Genomic DNA, 20,286 nt, shown 5'->3' on the forward strand with positions numbered 1-20,286 from the left:
CCTAATGGCCCAGAAGGCAGAGAAACCCCCAGGCATAAAGGAACATGGGCTTCTTGCTCTGGCCTGTCAGGTTGGGGCACAGTGGCTCCCAGGTGGGAACTCTGCAAAGTAGGGCTTGTAATTCCGGTTTAGCTAACCTGGCACACCATAGATCTGCCATTTGGTGTGGTCTTTGGCCTATCAGAGTTTTTGCTATCAGGATCCTGTTAAGTTTTAAAACTGATGAGAACGCTGAAGAGCTATCAGGAGGCGGGATTACATTTGTCGTTGATTGCCATCTGAAAAGCTAAAACTAGGACGAGTCTTGCTTATTGAGGAATGATAAACACAAATAACATATGTCTTATAGGAAATAAGTATTTTCCAAAACAAAAAAATTTAATGGGGGAATGGCGTTATTTTTATATTTTTTACCAATGTCTTTATTGTCTGGCCTAACAGAAGACAGCTGGATTCTGCTTTCTCTCTGTCTCTGCTTTCTGTCAGTTACAGTGTATTTTAGTAGAAATAGAAAATCCAGTCTCACAGAGGCACCTAGATCATAAAGGGAACAGTAGTTTAATAGCCTTTTCAGATAATTGTGACAGTTTTTTGATACTGTACCAACTTCGGTAGCTTCTTAAGGTTAATTGCAGTGTGCCAGTTTGAAACCCTATGAATTAACTTTTCTATTATATTGAAATTCATTGGTCTTAAAAAAAAAAGATATTTATTTATTTGAGAGAGAGAGAAAGCATGAGCTGGGGAGGAGCACAGAGAGAGGGAGAAGCAGACCTGTGCTGAACTTGGAACTGGGGACCTTCACCTGAGGATGGCCTGAGGTGGAATCAAGAATCAGACCCTTAGGGGACTAAGCCATCCAGGTGCCTGTCTTGTACTTTGAATCTACCTTGTCTGTACCATTCATTTAGTCCCTAAGTCACGTTTATGTGCGGTGGCAGCCTTGTGCTGTTACTTAATTGGGAACAAGGTTGTGGCTAACAGTTCTAGAAAGCTCAATTGGGACAGAGACCTCTGACTTGGGTTGTGTATGAAAAGTCTTGATACTAACTGACAGCATGGGGGAAGGTGTGGTTGGGTGCTAATCAGGGCAGCATAGTAGCTGTCCCCTGTCCCAGCTGTTTTGGGTGCTGCCGTGGGGAGGGAGCAGGCGCTGTTGGCTGGCCCCGTGGTGGGGAGGTGCCAGGGACTGGGGTGTAGACACCCCCAGGCAAGGGTGTATAGACGATGATTCTGTTAAGATGAGTAACAGACTGCACAAGAATCCACAGAGACAGCACTTGAGCCAAAAATAGCTGGTGATTCTGATTATTTTCCTTCTCAACCCTTTATAACAGCTACCATTCCTCTTGTTAATATTTATTTTATTTGTATCTCCCCCTCCCCCCATTTTCTCTGTTTTCCAGTAGTTTGTATGAATGGAACAGTTGGAAATCATTGGGAAATTTTTCTGGATTTAAACATGATTTGTTAACCAGCACAGCTAGTTTATGTACCTCAGTGCATCGGCACGTGGTGCGTGTGTTCTTAGACCAGGGTTTCAGCACGTATGCGCTTTCAGTTCTGTTCCTGTCGCCCTTCCCTGGCTCCTTGACATTTGCAGCTCCCTCTCCCCTGAAAAAGCAAATTTTGAGGCAGACATTTGTGTACTGCTTTGTATAAAACCATATGAAGATCTTGGGGGCAAGGAAGAGTCAGACCATACATTTTTTTGTATAGAATCCTTTAGTTCTCTTTTCCCAAGTACTTAAAATATCAGAAACTTTTATATCAAGGGAGTGTGTGTTTAGAGAGTCAGTAGGGGCGCCTGGGTGGCTCAGTGGGTTAAGCCTCTGCCTTCGGCTCAGGTCATGATCTCAGGGTCCTGGGATTGACTCCCACATTAGGCTCTCTGCTCAGCGGGGAGCCTGCTTCCCCCTCTCTCTCTCTGCCTGCTGCTCTGCCTGCTTGTGATCTCTCTCTTGTCAAATAAATAAATTAAAATCTTAAAAAAAAATAGAGTCAGTAAATTATTTCTTCTTTCTGCCCTACAGGTGATTTTCCCCCCACCTATTTTTAAGATTTTGTTTTTATTTATTTGACAGAGATCACAAGTAGGCAGAGAAGCAGGCAGGGGGTGGGGTGGGGGGGAAACAGGCTCCCCGCTGAGCAGAGAGCCCGATGTGGATCTCTATCCCATGACCCTGGGATCATGACCTGAGCCGAAGGCAGAGGCTTTAACCCACTGAGCCACCCAGGCACCCCCCTTTTGTTTTTTTAAATTACTATAAAATAAAACTGACTCTGGCGGGGGTGGTGGGGGGGGGTTCTGTGAATTTAACACCTGTACAGCTTCATGTGACCACTGCTGCAGTCAGGATACAGAGCAGTTCCCTCGGCCCGAAACCTTGGGCTTTTTCTGTGTAGTCATGCCTTCCCCTGCTGCAGACCCCTGGCAATCACAGATGTGTCCTCAGTCCCTCACTATTTTGCAGATGTTGTGTAAATGGAATCGTGTAGCATGTAACCTTTTAGACTGGCTGCTTTCTTCAGAGTAGCGTCCGAGGTAGGTGTTTGAATGGTCCATTCCGTCTGTGGCTGAGCTGTTCTCCCGTGTAAGTGCATTCCCTGCTGCCACTGAAGGACGTCTGGCTGGCCTCCAGAGCTGGGCCACTAGGAATGATGCCCCTCGAAATCTTTGTGGCAGCTTTTGTGTGGACGTGAGTTTTCCTTTCTCTGGAGTAAGGTGCAGAAGTGTTGGATCATGTGGCACAGTATGGTTGACCTTACGGGAAACTCCCCGGGCGGCTGTGCCATCATGCGTCCCTCATCTGTGCCTGGAGAGCCAGTTGATCCGCAGCCTTGTCAGCACCCTTACAGGTGGGCAGTAGTATCTTACTGTGGTTCTGATGTGCGCACACCTCACAGATGCCGGGCAGACAACTCTGCCGGTGTTCGTTTGCTGTCTCTGTGTTGTGCTTCAAGTATCTGTCTGAGTGTTGGGCTGTTTTATTGCTGTCAAGAGGGGAGCTCATTATCTGTTGGGGACGCACCTCCTTTGTCAGGGAGGTGACGCACATGCGTTTTCTCCTAATCTGTAGCTAGTCCTTTCTCATAACGGTGTCCTTCTGGAGCAGAACCGTTCAGTTTGAAAAGCGAAGTCTAGTTTGTCAAAGTGTTCTTGTATGGATTCTTCGCCCCACCACACGTGTTTTCTTCTGAAAGTCTTAGAGTGTTACATCTTATATTTGTATCTGAGATCCGTTATGAGTTAATTTTTGTGTAAGTTATGGGGTTGAAGGGTTTTTTTTTGTGGCTTGTGGATGTCCAGTTGTTCCTGGACCATAGGTGGGAAAGACCATCCCTTTTCCGTGGAATGGCTTACTCCTTTGTCAAGAACAGTAACATTTGTGTAGGTCTGTTACTGGGCTCTCCTGTGCCATTTGTGTGCTCATCCCTTTGCTGAGACAACACGCCCTGTCATTACTCTGGTTGCCGTATTGATTACTGAAGCTTTAGAGTGAGTTTAATCAGGTGGTGTAATTCCTCAGACTGTGTTTTCTCCAAAATTGCTTCATTTGCTATATTCTGTTCATTTTTCCATAAAAACTTAGAATCATCTGTAAGTAAAAAAAAAAAAAATCTTCGAGGTTCATGGTGACTCAGTGGGTTGGGCCTCTGGCTTTGGCTTGGGTCGTGATCTCAGGGTCCTGGGATCGAGCCCCACATTGGGCTCTCTGCTTGGCGGGGGGCCTGCTTCTGTCTCTATGCCTACTTGCGATCTCTCTGTCAAGTGAACAGATGAAATCTTAAAAAAAAAAAAAATCTTCAGGAGTCTGATTGGAATTATGTTCAAACATAAAGGTGAATTTGTGGAGCTGGTATCTTGACTAGGAAGGAGTCTTTCAGTCTATGAACATGGTGTCCTGTTCTGCTGACCCTTCCATCTTGAATGTCCAGTTCTCACAGGAGATGTTGCTTGCGCACAGCAGATGGTCGAGGTCTCTACTGGTTTGTAGATGGAAGTGTTTCCTCCCTGTATTTTTTGTTTTTGTTTTTTAAACAAAACCAGATTTTCTTTGCTGTTCTCTGGGAAGCTAGTCTTCCTCCCAGGAACTTTTAAACAATTTCTGTGGCCACTAGTGGTTTAAAAGGTATTGATTGTGACTGTTTCTTCATAGCCCTGTGGGTCCCCTAAAAAGGAGGTTGAGGAGGAGGTGTGGTAAGTGGTAGTCTCCCTGCACCAGTGCGTAAAGAAACCAGAAACAACTTAGTGTTCTGTCCTAGGTTGCTGTTTATTTTTTTATTTTAAAAAGTTTGTTCTGTGCCTAACGTGGGGCTCTAACTCTTGACCCTGACCAAGATTAAGAGCCCCTTGTTCTGCTAACTGAGCCAGGCAGGTGCCCTTCTAGGTTGCTGTTTGTGGTTTTATTCAAATAGAGTTACCTATTTGAAATGGCTCTTTCTGGCTACTCTTTTTTTTTTTTTTTTAAGTTTTTAATTAGGACAATCGAGAGTGCTTAAAATCTCTACTCTGCATTTGACCTCATCCTCAGTCCCTAGATTCCTTTTTAAAAAAATCTAGTTCTTAAGAAAAATCTGGACATTTAAGAAGTTGCTGCCGTTTGCCAAAGTGTAAACAGACTTTCCAGGCCACACGTAGTCCGGGACTGTTGTAGGACTCCCAGTCTCTTCCAGTTCCAGATGTGCTGCTGGTGCGTCTCCTCCGCACTCTTGGGCTGATGTCATGCCTTAGGCAGGACTTGGTTTGTACCTTTTATACCCCAGGTTGCTTTGCTCTGTGTGTGTGTTTACTTCGTTTGAAGGTTGTACATGTTCTCTGAACCATTCATACAAACAATACAGAAGCAAGAAGGCAAGGAAGAAAGACTCCGTTCCTCAGAAGGAAGCGTTGTGTACCTAATGTATGTAGGTCTTCGTTGGTGACCCCTCTCGGGGTGGGCATTCCCCCTTCCTCTAGTTCACTTTCTTTAAGACTGCCTGAGTGAGAGTGGATATCCGCACGTAAGTGAATTCTGTTAGATAGTTGAAGTTTCAAAATACCAAAATGTTGAATACTCTTTTTAGAGAAAAAAATGCAGAAAGTGGAGCAAGTGTGTTCCAGCTGCGCAGACTCTGTCGTGCACGTCGCTCAGTACGCGGGGCCCTTGGAAGTAGTTGGGATTGTGGAGCTCTGTCCCCGTGCAGAGCGGCCTGTTTCTGTTCCGTTCTGTCTCCCCAGTATTTTTGTTTGTTTAAATATTTATTAATTAGAGAGTGGGCATGAGCCGGGGGTGGGGGTGAGGGAGAAGCAGGCTCCCCGCTGAGCAGGGCTCAAGGATCATGACCCGAGCTGAAGGCAGATACCCACCGGACAGCCAGCCCGCTGCCCCATCTCCATCTTGTTAAATACAGCTTCCTTAACGTCTAATTCACCTTGTACTTCACTCATTTCAGGTACAGTGCAGTGAATTTTTGCATAAAAAAGTTGTTTTAGTTGTGCAGCTGTCACCACAGTTTTGCAAGATTCCTAGGCCAAAAAGAAACTCTTGCAGTCCCTAGTCAGGACCCCTCCTGCCTTCCGCCCCCAACCCAGACAACCGTTAATCAGCGTCCTATAGATTTGCCTGTTCTGGACACGTTGTACTGTATGTAATCCTTAATATGCCTATAAGTGAGCATTTATGTTTTTAACTTTTCTCAAAAAAATGATACTTCAGGGTGCTTGAGTGGCTCAGTCGATTAAGCATCTGCCTTTGACTGTCATGATCCCTGGGTCCTGGGATCAAGCCCCCCCATTGGGATCCCTGCTCCTCGAGGAGTCAGCTTCTCCCTCCCCCCCCCCCCGGCTTGTGCTTTCTCTCTCTCTATCAAATAAATGAATGAATAAAATCTTAAAAAAGAAAATGGAAATGGTATGCGTAGTGGAGATCTTTGGGGATGAATGCTGGTTTTCTTTAGAATAGATTCCTAGGAATGACATTCGAGTAAAAGGGTATTTGGCTTTTTGGTTTTAATACATACAGCCTTTGGGTCGAATAGTTGACAGCCGTTTGACACCGCTGATTTTGTGAGACCCTCCACATCAGTGGGCATTTCCAGTATTTTTCTCTGTTAATTTGGTAGATAAAAAGTGGTATCACCTTAGTTAGGGAAGTTGAGCATATATATTAGGTGTTTGTATTTTTTATGAATTTCTTATTTGTTGTAGTTGGGCTGTTTGTTGAGTTTTAGGAACTGTGTGTATTCTGGATATTAATCCTTTGGCCATGGTGTGATGCAAGTACTTCCTACCTTAGTCTTGTGGCTTCCCTGAAGCTTGGTCTCTGCTGGGGATGCCGGGACTTCCTTTTCTTTCCCACAAGTGGTTTCTTCTATACAAGCTAGCAGATCATGCCGGTTCTCTTTTTCTGTGGAACAAGACGGTATGTGTGCACCAGCGGCGCGGACATAATTATGGTCTCTTCAGTCGTGCAGATGGTAGCCCCTCTTGGTGCCCGCCGGCATTCACACCAGTCGCCAGAGTGTGTGATGTGACTGGCAGGGCGATCCTCTTGGGAACTGATGATTTTTGCATAATCAAGCCAAACTGGAGGCCCCAAACAAATGTTTTCATTTAAGGAGCACAAATTCATATGTGACTGTCTTTGGGGGTTTTATTTTTATATACCTAATTTAAATCTGGATTATTTCAGAGTGTAGAGCTGTCTGTCAGGTCTCAACACAGTGGGTCTGCTTTGAACTGTCAGGCCCCGTGACTTAGAGAAGCTGTGCGGGCACTGCTTGCGGGCACTGCTTTTGGGCCCTGCAGTGACCCACCAGAGGTGGAGGACCAAGGAAGTCCCTGGTTAGTAGGACAGGACTGCCTCCTGGAAGTCACCCTCATGGGAGTTGCATGTGGCCAAATTGTACATAAAATCATACAAGCCATAAAACCAGAGCACTTGAGAGTAGCGGTGTTAAGCCGTGGTTTCGTTGTTTACAATGCTGCCAATCTGGCCACCTAGTCTTGAGGAGCCAGATAGTAATAAACAATAATAAAACCAAGCCACCTCATCCACATTCTCTGGAATGGCCAGAGGAGCTCCTGCCTGTGTTGGTCAGGACAGGCTCAACCAGATGGGTGCTTGGGGGTGGCAGCCCAGGTTTGAGCATTGGGACCATCTCAGGTTGGGCAGCAGAAGGTTTTATCTTTTGTAAAAGTGCCCTGAAGGTCAGGGGCTGCTTGCTGAGACAGCGGGAACATTTAAAAAATTCAGAGCCTTATCGTAGCCTTCAGGGCCCTCCATGGCCTTGGCCCTGCCTACCTTCTGTCTGAACCTCATCTACCTTTTCCTTCGCCCAGTGCCCTTGGCCCTGTTGGCTCTATCCAGAGTGTGCTTCTCTAGGGCCTCTGCCAGCCTGGCTCCTTTTCATTCGGTGGTCTCCACCCAGATGTCCCCTCTTCCTTCAAGGCTAGTGCTCCTGTGGCTCCGTGACTGTGACTGTACTGTGTTTTCCCCTCTGTTGCAATTATCCTCTCTTGTCTTCTCCCCCAAGAAGGGGAGCACCAGGACACCCGGGGGCTTATCTCTCTGTTCCTCCTGAACCCCAGAGCCCAGCCCAGCTCTGGGCACATAGAGACATTTGATAAGTAGGTTGACTAAAATACTGAGAAGGGAGCTGGCTCTGCCCAGCCCCACTGGAAATGCAAGCCTTTGCCTCAAATTATTCCTGCCTGGAAAAGGCAGTGTGTGCAGCAAGGAAGTAATTAGAATATTGTCTTAGTTGGTAGTTACCATAATTGCTGGCGCACAGGGCATGCCCGTGTTCTAGGGAGGTAGGTTGAATCCTTGGTCATGTAATGGGAATGGATTAGAAAGCATCTTTTTGAAGCCTGATTGAAGTTTTCCATCTAGGACTATATTCAGAAACTGCTTCTGAGAGGCTCCACTTTCCTTGCAAGGCAGAGAGAGCAGTCAGGGAAACATGTTTCCTCATGGCGCCCCGGCGGGTGTGGTCTTTGTGACTGGGGAGGCAAGTGTGGCATATGGCCTGTGCTCCTGGTCTGCACCCGCTTTTTGCAACCCAGTGGCTGTGACAGGTGGTTACCTTCAGGAGCCACAGAGTCTTGGAAGAGAAGGTCAGTTGTGGCGGGGCTGTGAGGAGGGTTATTGGGACCCACCGTCCTCACTTTATTGTCTCCTTGGGAGTCTGTCACGTCTTTGTGACTCCCAGGTACTGTCCAAGGTCTGGAGGTGGTCCATGGTTTTGCCTGAGGCCCTGTGTTGCCTTGGAAGAATCCCCTAGGAGGCGTGGGGTCGACTCCCCCACCCTGCCCCCAGGCGCCCACGTACTCTCGTTGGCCAGGAGCGCTTCTTGTATCTCAGAGGTTCTGCTTTCTTGGGGAGTGTGCCATCTTACCACCAGTGAGACCCTGGTTTGGGGGATGCCCTCTACCTCCCCTGCGAGGGCCTCATCAGGGCTGCCTCCCTGCTTGCCGCTTGCTGGGTCCCACGCATCAGTCGCCTGCTCTGTCTCTTGGACTGCCTCCCTTTATAGCTAGGCCCAACGGCTGCACTCTGCCTCTTACTGTTGGCTTCTCAGCTGTCACTTTGCTCCTCTCAGTGAGCCCTAGCTAGGGCCTGCATGTTAGCATTTATTCTGTGGACCAGAACATCAGCACATGACTTGGATTTAAATTCTGCAAAGGAAGAGGGAAGGAGCTGTGTCTGAGCATTGGAAGAGCTCTCCTGAACAGAGCCGGACGGTGTATAGGACTTGGGTCATCTGATGGATCGCTCAGTGTCATTTGGCAGACTTGTGGTCTTAGGTGCTCTGCTCTAAGGGGGCAGAGCATGGGGAAGAGTTTGGCTAACTGCTTGAGGGGAGGGGTCCAGTGCGTTTGGGAAGGATGACCTGGTGACAAAATGCAGGAGGACAAAAATCACAATACCGATGGTCACATCACTCAAGTGGCAGGAAACAAAAATAGGTAACTGTAGGCGGTCCTGGTTGGGGAATGGTTGAGTAAATCACGGCCTGTTATGGTGCTTTTCAGAAATAAGTTTCTATGCATATTATTGTATACCGACTTGGGGTAGCTCTAGTTTATTCGTGTAGTGTGAATACCATTTTTTGTTCAGGAGAAGACGCATGTACATTGTTGCATATGCGTATATAGGAACAGTGAGGACGCCTGGAAGGGTGTGCATGAGACAGCGGGTTCCTTCGTGTTAGGATTGGGAACGGAGGAATCATCACCCTTTATTCATCTCTGTACTGCTCGCCTTGCTCCTGTGAGGTTTCTTTCTTTCAAATGCATAGTAGAAATAAATATAGAACCAGGACTTGTACAAAAATGTTGATAGCCCCTTTACTTTGTAATAGCCTCAAATTGAAAACAACTCCGATGTTTGCAGGTCAGATGGTGTGTCCTGTCCCTGCCGTGGAATCCTCCTCTGAAATACAAAGAAAACAGTTGTTGACCTGAGTCTCAGGGGAGTTATTATGCTCAGTGACAGAAGGCATTCCAAATGGTTATATACCTTGTTCGTTTATATAACATTCTTGAAATGAAAAATTATGGGAATGGAGAAGGTGTGTTGTTTCCAGGAGTTAGGGGAGGGGCGTGTGCACAAGGGGTCTGGGGATGGCTATGAAAGGGCAGCCCAAGAGTCCTTGTGTTGGAACTGTTCAGAGTCTTTCCTGGGTGGACACACCCACCCACGTGTGTCTTAATGCAAGTGAACAGGAATAGGATTAGTGTGTTGTGTCACCATTGGTGTCCTGGTTATGCATTGTACTATGATTTTTGCAAAGTAGTGCCGGGGGATCTGGGTGAAGGGAAGTGGAGCTCTATTACTTCTGTAATAATTGTGAAGCTACACTTATCTTAACAGTATGTTTAATAATGAAGTCAGGGTGATCTAATAGAAATTTTCAGGGGTATAGGTTTTGTTGGGAATAGGCACTTAATAAAGCATATAAAGAAATTCAGCCTTCAAAGCAGCATCGTGCTGTGGCACCTGCGTGGCTCAGTCAGTTTGGTGTCCAGCTCTTGGTTTTGGCTCAGGTCATGACCAAGGTGAGGTGAAGCCTGCACTGGGCTCTGCACTCCCCAGGGAGTCTGCTTGATGTTCGCACTCTCTTGGGTCCTCTCCCGTGCCCGCTCGTGTGCGAGCTCTCTCTTACATAAATAAATCTGTATCATCATCAACAACAGAAAACGGCACTGTGCCTCTTTACTCAGGACTTTTTCCTTCTTTATTTCTTCCTGACTGGTACCTTTGGGTTCACTTGGGGCCTCCATCTAACTTGTACTTTATCTGAGGAGTGAACACTCCTTCTGGCGGACAGACCATGTGGGCAGACAGAGCTGGGCTTTTAGAGCAAGAAGGGAGAATGGTCCCCACTGGGGGCAGTGCCCCTCACATCCAGCTGTATAGCCTTAAGCCGCTGAATCCATTGGTAAAGGGAGCTTGTGGTCATCACCTGAATGTCTGCACTGGGCCCAGCACTCAGTAGGGGCTCAGTAAATGGAGTTACAGACTCATGAAACACTTGAAGCAAACTTTACATCCTGTTTGCTCTTCAGGTCCTGCTTCAGCACAGACCCAAGCTCGCTCTTAGGCTGCCCTTTTGTGCCTTGAATTGTATTGAGAATAGTGGGCGTGCTCTGGTGCCTGCTTCATGTTGAAACTTTCCATATGGAAGATTAACATCAGTTACATTCCTTGCTTCTTCGGCTTAAGGGTGTTCTGTTTTCTCTTTTTTCAACTGAACTTTTAATTTGAGATGATTTTCAGATTCACAGGAGAGATGTAGTTCGTGTGCTGTGTGCCTGTGATCTCCTCCACTAGTTTCCTCCTCTGTTAGCAACTTAGATCAGCAGCTAAGGAACTGGCAACCCAACTCCTGACTTCTTTTTTTCCCCTTTCTTTCTGGACCACTTTGCCTTTTGGAAATGATTATCTAAATTGATGAGGTTGCTTAAATATGTTCCTTGTCCCAAACCCAAGAATTCTGAGTGTGTGTGTTGGGGGGGCTTTAAAAAAAAAAGAATGCTGAGGTAGAGCTCCTGGAGATTCTATGCAGTCACTCTGATGTGGACGAGAGAACCCCCCCGCCCCAGCCCCAGCAGATAGCACTGCAGAGCCATGCAGACATGGCGGGCAACCACAAGCTTGGACGAGAAGGTGACTTGGGGCAGGGAGGGGTTCAGGTGGGGGGTCCATAGGCACTAATGGATTTCCACAACCAGTACTGACATTTCTGAACTATCCTACTGAAATATATTTGGGGTTCTTAATTAAGAAATCCGTATGTAGGAAGATACTGGTGTTCTCATTTACCGTGTGAACTTCTACTTGATGTAACATTCCTTAAAATGGGTGCCAGGACAGGAGTCAAGGGGAGGAGGACCGAGCAGCGGCCAGAGGGCTTTTGACTTGGAATTCCAGGTGAACTGGTGGAGTTGGGAGTTTAGGCCGAGTATGCTGCGTTGGCACTCCGTGTGCTCTGGCCTTAGACTGAGCTGTGGTTTTGCTCACTGTGTTGGATCCCTAGTTGGAAGGTTTGAGGAGGAATCGGGGGCCTGAGCAGAGACTGGATCTGGGTGTGTGCTGGGGTCTCTGTGGCTTAGGCAGCACCGGGCGTCACTACACAGCCGTCATAGTTAGAAGCCTGGGCGGTGGTTTGTCCCCTCAACCCCAGCCTCGTTGGGGAGAGGTGTGAGTAATCTTTGTGAAGTGGCAGAAGATGTCAAAGCCAGCAAATTGAAAAATCTGCTTTGTTATTTCATCCAGGAGTGGGATTCAGCACTGTTAGTGCCACATCATTTCCATAGCAATGGGCCAGTGTTCTTTGTTGAGTAGTCCTGTGTTATGACATCACAGATGGAAGTCCGTGGGAAGGGAAGCTGAATATAAGAGTGGCCGCCTCAGGAGAAAGAGGAGGAAAATCTGTAGGCTCTGTAACCAGCCACGTTAGCCTCTTCTGTGTGTTTCTAGTCTTGAGAAAAGGCATTTTGTGTCCTTTTGTATATATATAAAACTGGACCTCTGGTACTGTCACAGGGTTTGGCATCAAGAGCTTTACTAGTCTCACGTAACAGAAATGATCTTTGATTGTATTTGAGTGTCATAAATACATTTTGGAATAACTCCCCTCCCTTCCCCCAATATATGGCATATTTCAGACTTTTTTTTGAGGCATGCCCTGTTGTCCTTGGTGCTTGCCAGGCATGTCCCCAATCTTATTGGAGACCATTGTGTGTCAGAAAATGAGCGCTCTGGTTCACAAATGGCCAAATGAGAGTTTACACATCTAGGGAAGGTCCAATCAGATGGGACATAAAATTCAGGAACAGGATCACTTTATATATAGTGATAAATTCATATACACACACCAGTCTTGCACTTCTCTGATGATAATGAAGGCAGTCTTAACCATTGAAGATATTTCTGGAAGTCAAATACAGAAGTTTTGTGGGCTTTAGGTACTTTGATCATTGAATTCAGGTCCAGGGATTTACTGTTTCTTAATTAAATTTTTAATCCTCTTGCTGAACTAACTCATTTATGAGGAGCTTTTTTTAACTGGATATTCATTCAGTCCCTTAGGAGCTAGACTTGAGTTGCCAGCTTTTTCTTCCAAGGCCCCATGGCAGTTGGTTGGAAGCTTCATGGGGCCTGTCTCTGGCCAGATTGCTCATGTACGTGAGAGGGACCTAAGAGGGACTTTCTTGTCATTTCATAGCCACTGGCCTGACCAGCATCTCCATGCTTGAGGATGGAAAAGAGCAAATTGATCAACACAGCACAAATGTGTAAAAAGTTTTGGATATTGCTTAGGAGAACCCAGTTCATACGTAGAACTCCGTTTATTTTGCCTTTAGGGACCAACTGCAGAGAAATCCTGTTTTAACACTAGAATAGGATGCCTCATTTATAAAATACTAGATTTTTGTCAGTCATTGCATTTAGTTAATCCTACTTCTGAAAAACTATGGCCCATTTCCCCCCCTACCCTACACCGTAAAGTGCTATGGATACTGATCCGTAGATCTTTTGAATTGATCTTATTTTTTTAAAGATTTATTGTAGAGACTCAAAATCTTTTTAAAAAATAAAAAAAGAGAGAGAGAGCATGAGCCCGTGGAGGGCCAGAGGGAGAGAGAGAAGCAGACTCCCTGCTGAGTGTGGAACCCAGGCTTGATCCTATGACCCTGAGATCAGGACCTGAACCAAAATCAAGAGTTGGGCACTTAACTGACTGAGCCACTCAGGCGCCCCACCTTGATCTTGACTTTTATTATTACTATAACTTCCGGTGAAAAAGTACTCCAAGACCCTTAAAGATAGTCTTGTTTCAGCTATAAACTGAATTCACTTGGATCTTAGAATCTTTAGGATTATGAATCAGTTGGGGAATTCTGTGACCCGCTGTAGTTCAGACTGCTTATGTCTACAAAGCATCCTAGTTTTAGGTGTGATGCTGTTTTGTATACAGAGTTTATTTTTGAATCATGCATGAAAAACCATATATTTTAAGGCAATTGTAGTGGGACAGATTTGAACTGAGGAACTAAGTTAAAATACCAAGCCTACATCAAGCAAATTATTTTAAGATTTATGGTGCATTCGTGTGGTGTGAGAGTGTGTATAGTGCTGACTCAAGCTACTGCTGCTTCTGGAGAGCCTCTGAATAGTTGATGTGTCTTTCCTGTGTTTGCTTATCATGTAAAGGGAAATGAGAATTTATTTGTTCTTACTCCAGCATACTCTGTCTCTTTTATAACAGAGGTTACATGTGATGATATTTATTGCTTGGTATCTTTTATTTTTTTAAATTTATAGCTTAGAGAACTTTCCATATAGGTACATTGAAACACTGCTTTATAAAACACTGCTGCATAATACTCTATTGGTGGAATGCGCCATAATTTATTTCTTAGTCCCTCATAGGGGTTTTTTCCCATAAAATACTCCTAATGATGGTTTGGTGTTTATTTAGGAGGATATATGTGGATGAAGTACATTTCAAAATGCCTTTTTAAAAATGTTGCTTTTTAAGCACATGTTTTAGAGTTTGAGCTAATTAAACATCAGCAAAAAGAATTTCTTCTCCCCACTCCACTTTGTGTGTGTGCATGTGTGTGAGAGAGAGAGAGATGGTTGAGGGACCAGTTCAAAAATGTATATATGTTTGTTTGTTTTTTTTTAAAATAACTTTAACACAGTTGTTAAATACATGTATTGATAGTTAATAAGACGAGTATCAGAATTGGGAGTGATATAAATTTTCAATACCTGTTTATTGGCCTCCAGGGATTTCTAAGGTGTATTTTGAGATGCTTAAGGGAAAAAACATGTTTTATATTCAGGCATTACTTAAGATGTAATCTGATAATTGGGGGTTTGTCTAGAGGGGACCATGGAGGGTGCTGTCCGTGGTGCTGAATCAGATTGCCTGCCGATCTGAATGGGGGGGAAAGGCTCTCAAATGTCACAGGCCTAGAACACACTTAGGTAGCTGTTTTTAAAACCACATCTCCTGTTCATAGCTAAGACTGTTGTTCAGTCAGCATGTGTACAGGCAACAGAAAGGGGCCACATTAGTTGCAATGAGCTGTTCTTACATCTGGAAGCAGGGGAGGGTTTACATATGAAGTATGGACCCTTTTGGCTAGTGAAGGCTATTTAAATCCCAAGTCCTGAGGTAACTTTTTTTTCTCATAAGTCAAGGACTTGCGTCAGTGCGAGATGATAGTTTTTTTTTTTTTTTAAGGTTTTATTTATTTATTTGACAGAGATCACGATTAGGCAGAGAGGCAGGCAGAGAGGAAGGGAAGCAGGCCCCCCGCTGAGCAGAGAGCCCGCTGTAGGACTCGATCCCAGGACCCTGGGATCATGACCCAAGCTGAAGGTCGAGGCTTCCCATCCACTGAGCCACCCAGGCAGTTTACCTTGTATTTGCCATTCATTGCTTCACAGTTTTGAATCCATGCCTTTGACTATATGTAAATGTTTGTCAAGCTGCATTTCAGCAAGCGTTTAGAAATCTATAACACAGGGGTGCCTGGGTGGCTCCAGTTGGTTAAGCATCTGCCTTTGGCTCAGGTCATGATCCCAGGGTCTTGGGACTGAGCCCAGGGAGTTTGTTTCTCCTCTTCTCCCCTTCCCACCCCACTCGTGTACACTCTCTCTCAAATAAATAAACATCTTTTTTTTTTTTAAACAAAAAAGAAGTCTTAGCTCATCTTTTTATGTGCTTCTCAATCCTTTCCAACTCTTTATAAATGTCAGTCCTCCTAGGGACCCCCGTTTCAATTCCCTCTGCCCTATCCCCTCAACCTCCAGTTTGTTTTTTGCATGGATTTATACTTTAGTTATCACAGTAATTGTCTAGTGACACTATGAGTCTCACAATGTGATATTTTAAAGCACTGACTTGTGATTGAAAGTTCTAATACACATTGCTATGTATATATTTAGTTAACAATATTTCCTCTTGGGTTGAGTTTTATTTTCGTTTTTTTAAAGATTCATTTGAGAGCGAGCAAGCACGGGCTGAGGAGCAGAGGGAGAAGGAGAAGGCGGCTACCCATTGAGCAGGGAGCCCGCTGTGGGGTTTGGGGCTTGAATCCGGGGACTCTGGATTCATGACCTGAGCCGAAGGCAGACGCTTAACCGACTGAGCCACCGTGGCACCTCGTGGGGTTGAGTTTTAATGAGTAGGAAGGCCATTTCAAAATATTACTGCAGATAGAGCAAATGTGGTGTAGTGATTATTTGCGTCCCGTTTAGCATTTTGAAAGCAAAGTTCGTATTTAGTGAACATACTAGTAAACACCTTTTGAGTTAGAGTGTGTTCATTATGGCCCATTTGGATGTATTAGTGACTGGAAATCATCAAAAGTACAAATATGCTTTTATTTATTTAATCCAAGACCTGAAGGTAAAAACCATGGAATTTCTCTGTTTTCTTTAAAGCTGGAGATACAGATGACCCACCAAGAATTACTCAAAACCCTGTTATCAACGGGAATGTAGCCATGAGTGATGGGCACAACAACACAGAGGAAGATATGGAGGACGGTGAGTACACGTGGTTTACTTGCACTGGGCAGAAAACTCTCAGAAACACAACTAGACGTGCTGTAGGTTTCTTCCCTGAGTACTTCTGAGTTCCTTAGGTGTAGCTAGTTTTCAGGAGGTTTGTATCTGAGGCAAATTTAGGAGACTGTTTTGGTTTTGAATTTCAGGATTAGCTGCAAATTTCAGGGCAAAGTGGTTCTCCCCAGCCTAGATGAGAAGGTTTAAGTACAGAAGTTTGTAATTGACGGGGGTTTACTCAGGTTTGCGATTTCCCAGCCACTGTTAGTGTTCAGAACAAGTGTATCTTACTCTCCTTTCCTTTTTGTTTGCAGCAAGATACTTCTAGACATTGGAACTTGGCTTCCCATTGCATTCTTTTTGTAGCGTGTATCAGTTGTCTGTAGCTGATAATCCCTCCCCGCTCCCGTTAGGTGTGAAGTCTGAATCGAGCTTTGGGCTTCATTCTCCCACACTGACTTTTGGTCTGTATCTTCTATGCAAAAAATGTATGCATAGGTATATGCATGGACATTTTGTGCCCAGGAGATCACTTTCTTTCAAGGATGTTTCTTCTTTATAATTTACCAGATGTGACCTGTACACTTAATTGCAAGGTCAAAGTCATGAAACGGTAGCAGCCAGTAATCGCTTTATGCGCCCCTGGAATCTTGCAGTGTGATATGAAACCATGTTCTGTCAAAAGCATGTCCATCCATCCTCATGAGGGTTGTGTCCTTCCCAGGGGAGTAACGGGGCAGTTGAAAGGAACCGTCAGTCACGGGCTGCACCACCAGAAGGACTGCTGTTCAGACCTCCTGCCAAAAGTTCAGCCTCCGTGAGAAACTGCAGCCGTAGTTGAGCGTTCTCTCACAGTGCCGTTTACCCCCTGGCAGCTGGCTGAGGCAATATCTGAGGAAGGTAAAGAGGCGTGGTCTACACCCCGCTGCTTTGTTACCTGTGGAGTGCGCTTTCCACTAGATCAAGGGCGATGGTGTGGGTGTGGTCTCTGGTCGCCGGGCTCTTGGTTTTAGTGCGGACACCAGAGGTGCCGAAAGTGATTCAGAGAGTGCGGTTGGGAAGGTGTGGCCAGGCCCAGTGTGCAGGTGTGAGGCGGAGACGGTTCCAGTCCCTTGAGGAGCAGTAACTGGCCCACCCCAGGCAGAGAGCCCCCTGTCTAGTGCCACAGAGCAATTCCAAAGGAGTATTTCCTCGTGTGCGTTTTTTTGGGGGGGCCTGGGAGGAGGTGCAGATGTAGATAAAGGGCAGAGTTTCTCGACCTTGACACTGTTGCCTTTTTGGGTGCATCATTCTTTGTTGTAGGGCTGTCATCGTGATCGGATGCCAATGTCATCCCACCCTTACGCCCTCTCCTTGCAGTCCTGACAACCAGAAATAGACACTGCCGGATGTCTTGGGGGGTTCAGAGTGCCTCATTTGAGGACCACTGTTAGGAGATCCGTAATGTACATGAAAACCCCTTTCCTTTTCAGGCAAACTTTACTACATTAGTAGTAGTAAATAATGTGCCAAACCATAGAACCTAATAGTGGAAATATTCCTGTAGTGAGTTACCAAACGGGGAAAGGGTATTAAATATTAAAGGACAAAGCAGAGTGGTCTTCGGTAGCACCATGTTCCTGGTTTGGGATTTTAGGTGTCTTTTGAAAGGCCCAGTATAAGAGAGTGAAAAGATTTTTATCTCTTTGATGGTAAGGGGCTGGGAGGGAGATTTTTCTGGTTCTAGGAGTAGAAGCCTTAGTTGAAGGCAGCATTTTCCCAGTCGTGATAAGTATTTTGAAACTCTTTTCTGTGGTATGTTAGCATGTGGTGAGACGTCTTGAGTGGTCTGGGAAGTTTGAGGGATGCTGGGCCAACCAGAAGTCCCTATCGCGGGCTTCTCTGGGCTGTCTGCACCTTAATGTCTTTCTCCAAAAGACTTGTTTGGTTAATGATTCCCCAAGACTCTGAACTTCAGAAACCCTTTTCTTGAATCTCCTGACATGGGAAAGTAGGGCACACGATCCAGGAAATGCTGGATTAGGCTTATCTACTGGGCAGAAGGGCCTTCTTTGGGAGGGGAGTTTGTCTGCAAAAGCTAAATGGCCGACAGCACAGACAGGTGTTAGGTGGAGATAGAGAGCGCATCTAAAAGTCCTGGTAACGTGGGATTACGGGCAAGAGTCAGAATCATTTTCTGGTTGCACCTGCCTATGTTTTAGTTTCTTACTCTGTTTTTCCATAGTTGAAGAGGAGAAGTTTTAGAGTCTATACAGCCCCAGTAGAAGTTGGTACCCATGAAACAAAAGTAATGTCTGGGGATTAAGTAGGACTTGAAAAGAATGAAAAACAGAGGTCTGATAAAATGACTGTGAGAGGGCTGTCTGGGGACCCTTCAGGCTAAGCTTCTGGCTTAAGAGAAAACAAAAGACCGTATCTCCCTCTACCTTTTTTTTCAAGCAACTGGACCCCGGGCTTGTTCATTGGCCTTTGCCCTGCGAAGATCAGGAGGGAGCATGAACGGGCGTGGGGCGCTGCTGTGTGAGGGCAGGGTGGAGGTGGTGGGTGACTGAGTGTTGAGGCTGAGGATGTGTGGTGACAGCAGGGAGCAGACGTGCATCGTCCTGTCCTGGACAATACAAAGTGCTGCGCGGAACGCACCAAGTGCGGTGTTCGGGCAGGTTGTAGAGTCTCTGTTCAGATGAAGCACTGATTCTGCAGGATGTGGGGCATTCCTCAGAATCCCACGTGAACTGCTTTCCTTTTTTTTTTTTTTTTTTTAATTTTGAAGTAAGTATAGACACAGGGAAGTCGCAAAAATAGAATCCCGGAGTAACTTTTACCTGTTTTCTTGGGCAGAGACATTTATGTGTCCTGTAATTGCTTATGGAAGTGTGATCAGGCCAGGCCTTTCTGCCAAAGATGGGTTTCTAGCCTGCTCTGCTCTTTTGTAGACCCTCTTGCCTTGACCTTTTGGTATATAATGTTATTTTTCATGTGTGTAATTAGTTACAAAGAGTTGGGAGCCATAAGGCGACATTTTATTCACATGAAAGCTCATGTTAAATGTCCTAGTTAGCATATTTCCCGAAGTAAGTGTGTCCTGAGGATGTGCGTGGAATGGGAGGTGGAATGTCAGTCCACGCGTGTGACGGAGCGTGTGAGGCAGGGGCTGCGGGACGTCTCTGCCTCTGAAGGGAGGGTTTGCTCTCAGCAGCTCGGTGCCCTCTGCGTTTTGTTGGGTCCTGTTTAATATTTAGGATGAATTCTGGAATTCGATTATAAAGTGTGGGGGAGAACAAAAAAGTATTTAGGATACGTTTCATTTTGTGTCTGTATAAAAACCGAATCCGACAAAGAATGGAATCGTATCGGAAAGCCAGTAGTTGAGTTAGAAGCGAGGCAGAGCTTTGGGACATTGAGCTCTTCACAGGCTCCTGAGTGTGTGCCCCGAGGTGATTTCTCATTTGGTTGATGGCATTTCTTTGGTTCCCATAAAGCAGGCCAGTTTGATTGGGCTCTGCATTTGGGAGTTACTAAACTCGAGAGTACGGCATTTTGTAAACCAGAGGCAAGATCACCATTTAGGGGCCACAGATCTTGAGTACTGAAACCCACTGTGCTCGTTTTGTGAGTCACCTCAGATGAGATACATCACAGCCTCCGCGAGCCTCAGTTCCCTCGTTTGCAAAGTGGGAGTGGCATCTGTCTTGGGCCCCCTTGCAGGATTGAGATGTAGCTCGTGTGAGTCTGAAATAGTGGCCCACTTTGTTCCTAAGCCGTTCTGACATATGACCTTGAACCCATCTCTTGGCCTTTTCGGGGACTTCTGCCCCTCCAAGGGGTTTAAGTCCTTGCTGCCTCTTGAGGAAGCTTGGGTACATACTGCAGCTCTGAGATGGGACACGCCCTCTGGAGCAGCCCTTCCTTCCGAAGGTTCTGTGCTGTATGTGGAGCCGGGTTACACGGAGCCGAGACATTGGGGGAGGAAGAGTGTCGACACGAGGGGTCAGGGCCAGCTGTCACGCTTACTTTTGGTTCTCATTTCTTTGGTAAAGAATGCCGCCCTCTCATGAGGATTGATGGACATGTTTTCTTCAGAGCAATTCAGGTAGTCGCACACATGCGCGCTTCGGAGCCCGAGGAGTCCGTAGTATCCCGGGCTTTGGTTGTCTTAGCGAAGTTTGAAGACTGAAGGATGGAGGCAGCGTGTCCCTACCATGCTCTTCCC

The 20,286-nt window shown here is 45.9% G+C and overlaps 1 protein-coding gene across 4 annotated transcripts in view; it reads left to right on the plus strand.

The window, feature by feature from the left end:
• Positions 1-20,286, plus strand: part of USP7 (ubiquitin specific peptidase 7) — a 63,461-nt gene that overhangs the window by 14,602 nt on the left and 28,573 nt on the right. For 2 of the 4 annotated variants that reach the window (XM_045072141.1, XM_013055166.2), the window contains one exon: positions 15,954-16,058. In XM_045072141.1, the coding sequence (XP_044928076.1) occupies positions 15,954-16,058 (105 nt within the window). Of the gene's footprint in view, positions 1-11,058; positions 11,157-15,953; positions 16,059-16,800; positions 16,977-20,286 lie in introns of those variants that run through there. The other 2 variants (XM_004750399.3, XM_004750401.3) reach the window with 2 other exon arrangements.

This window comes from Mustela putorius, unplaced genomic scaffold (genome assembly GCF_011764305.1).
Source record: "Mustela putorius furo isolate JIRA1106 unplaced genomic scaffold, ASM1176430v1.1 tig00004007_pilon_pilon_pilon, whole genome shotgun sequence".
Taxonomy (NCBI): Eukaryota; Metazoa; Chordata; class Mammalia; order Carnivora; family Mustelidae; genus Mustela; species Mustela putorius.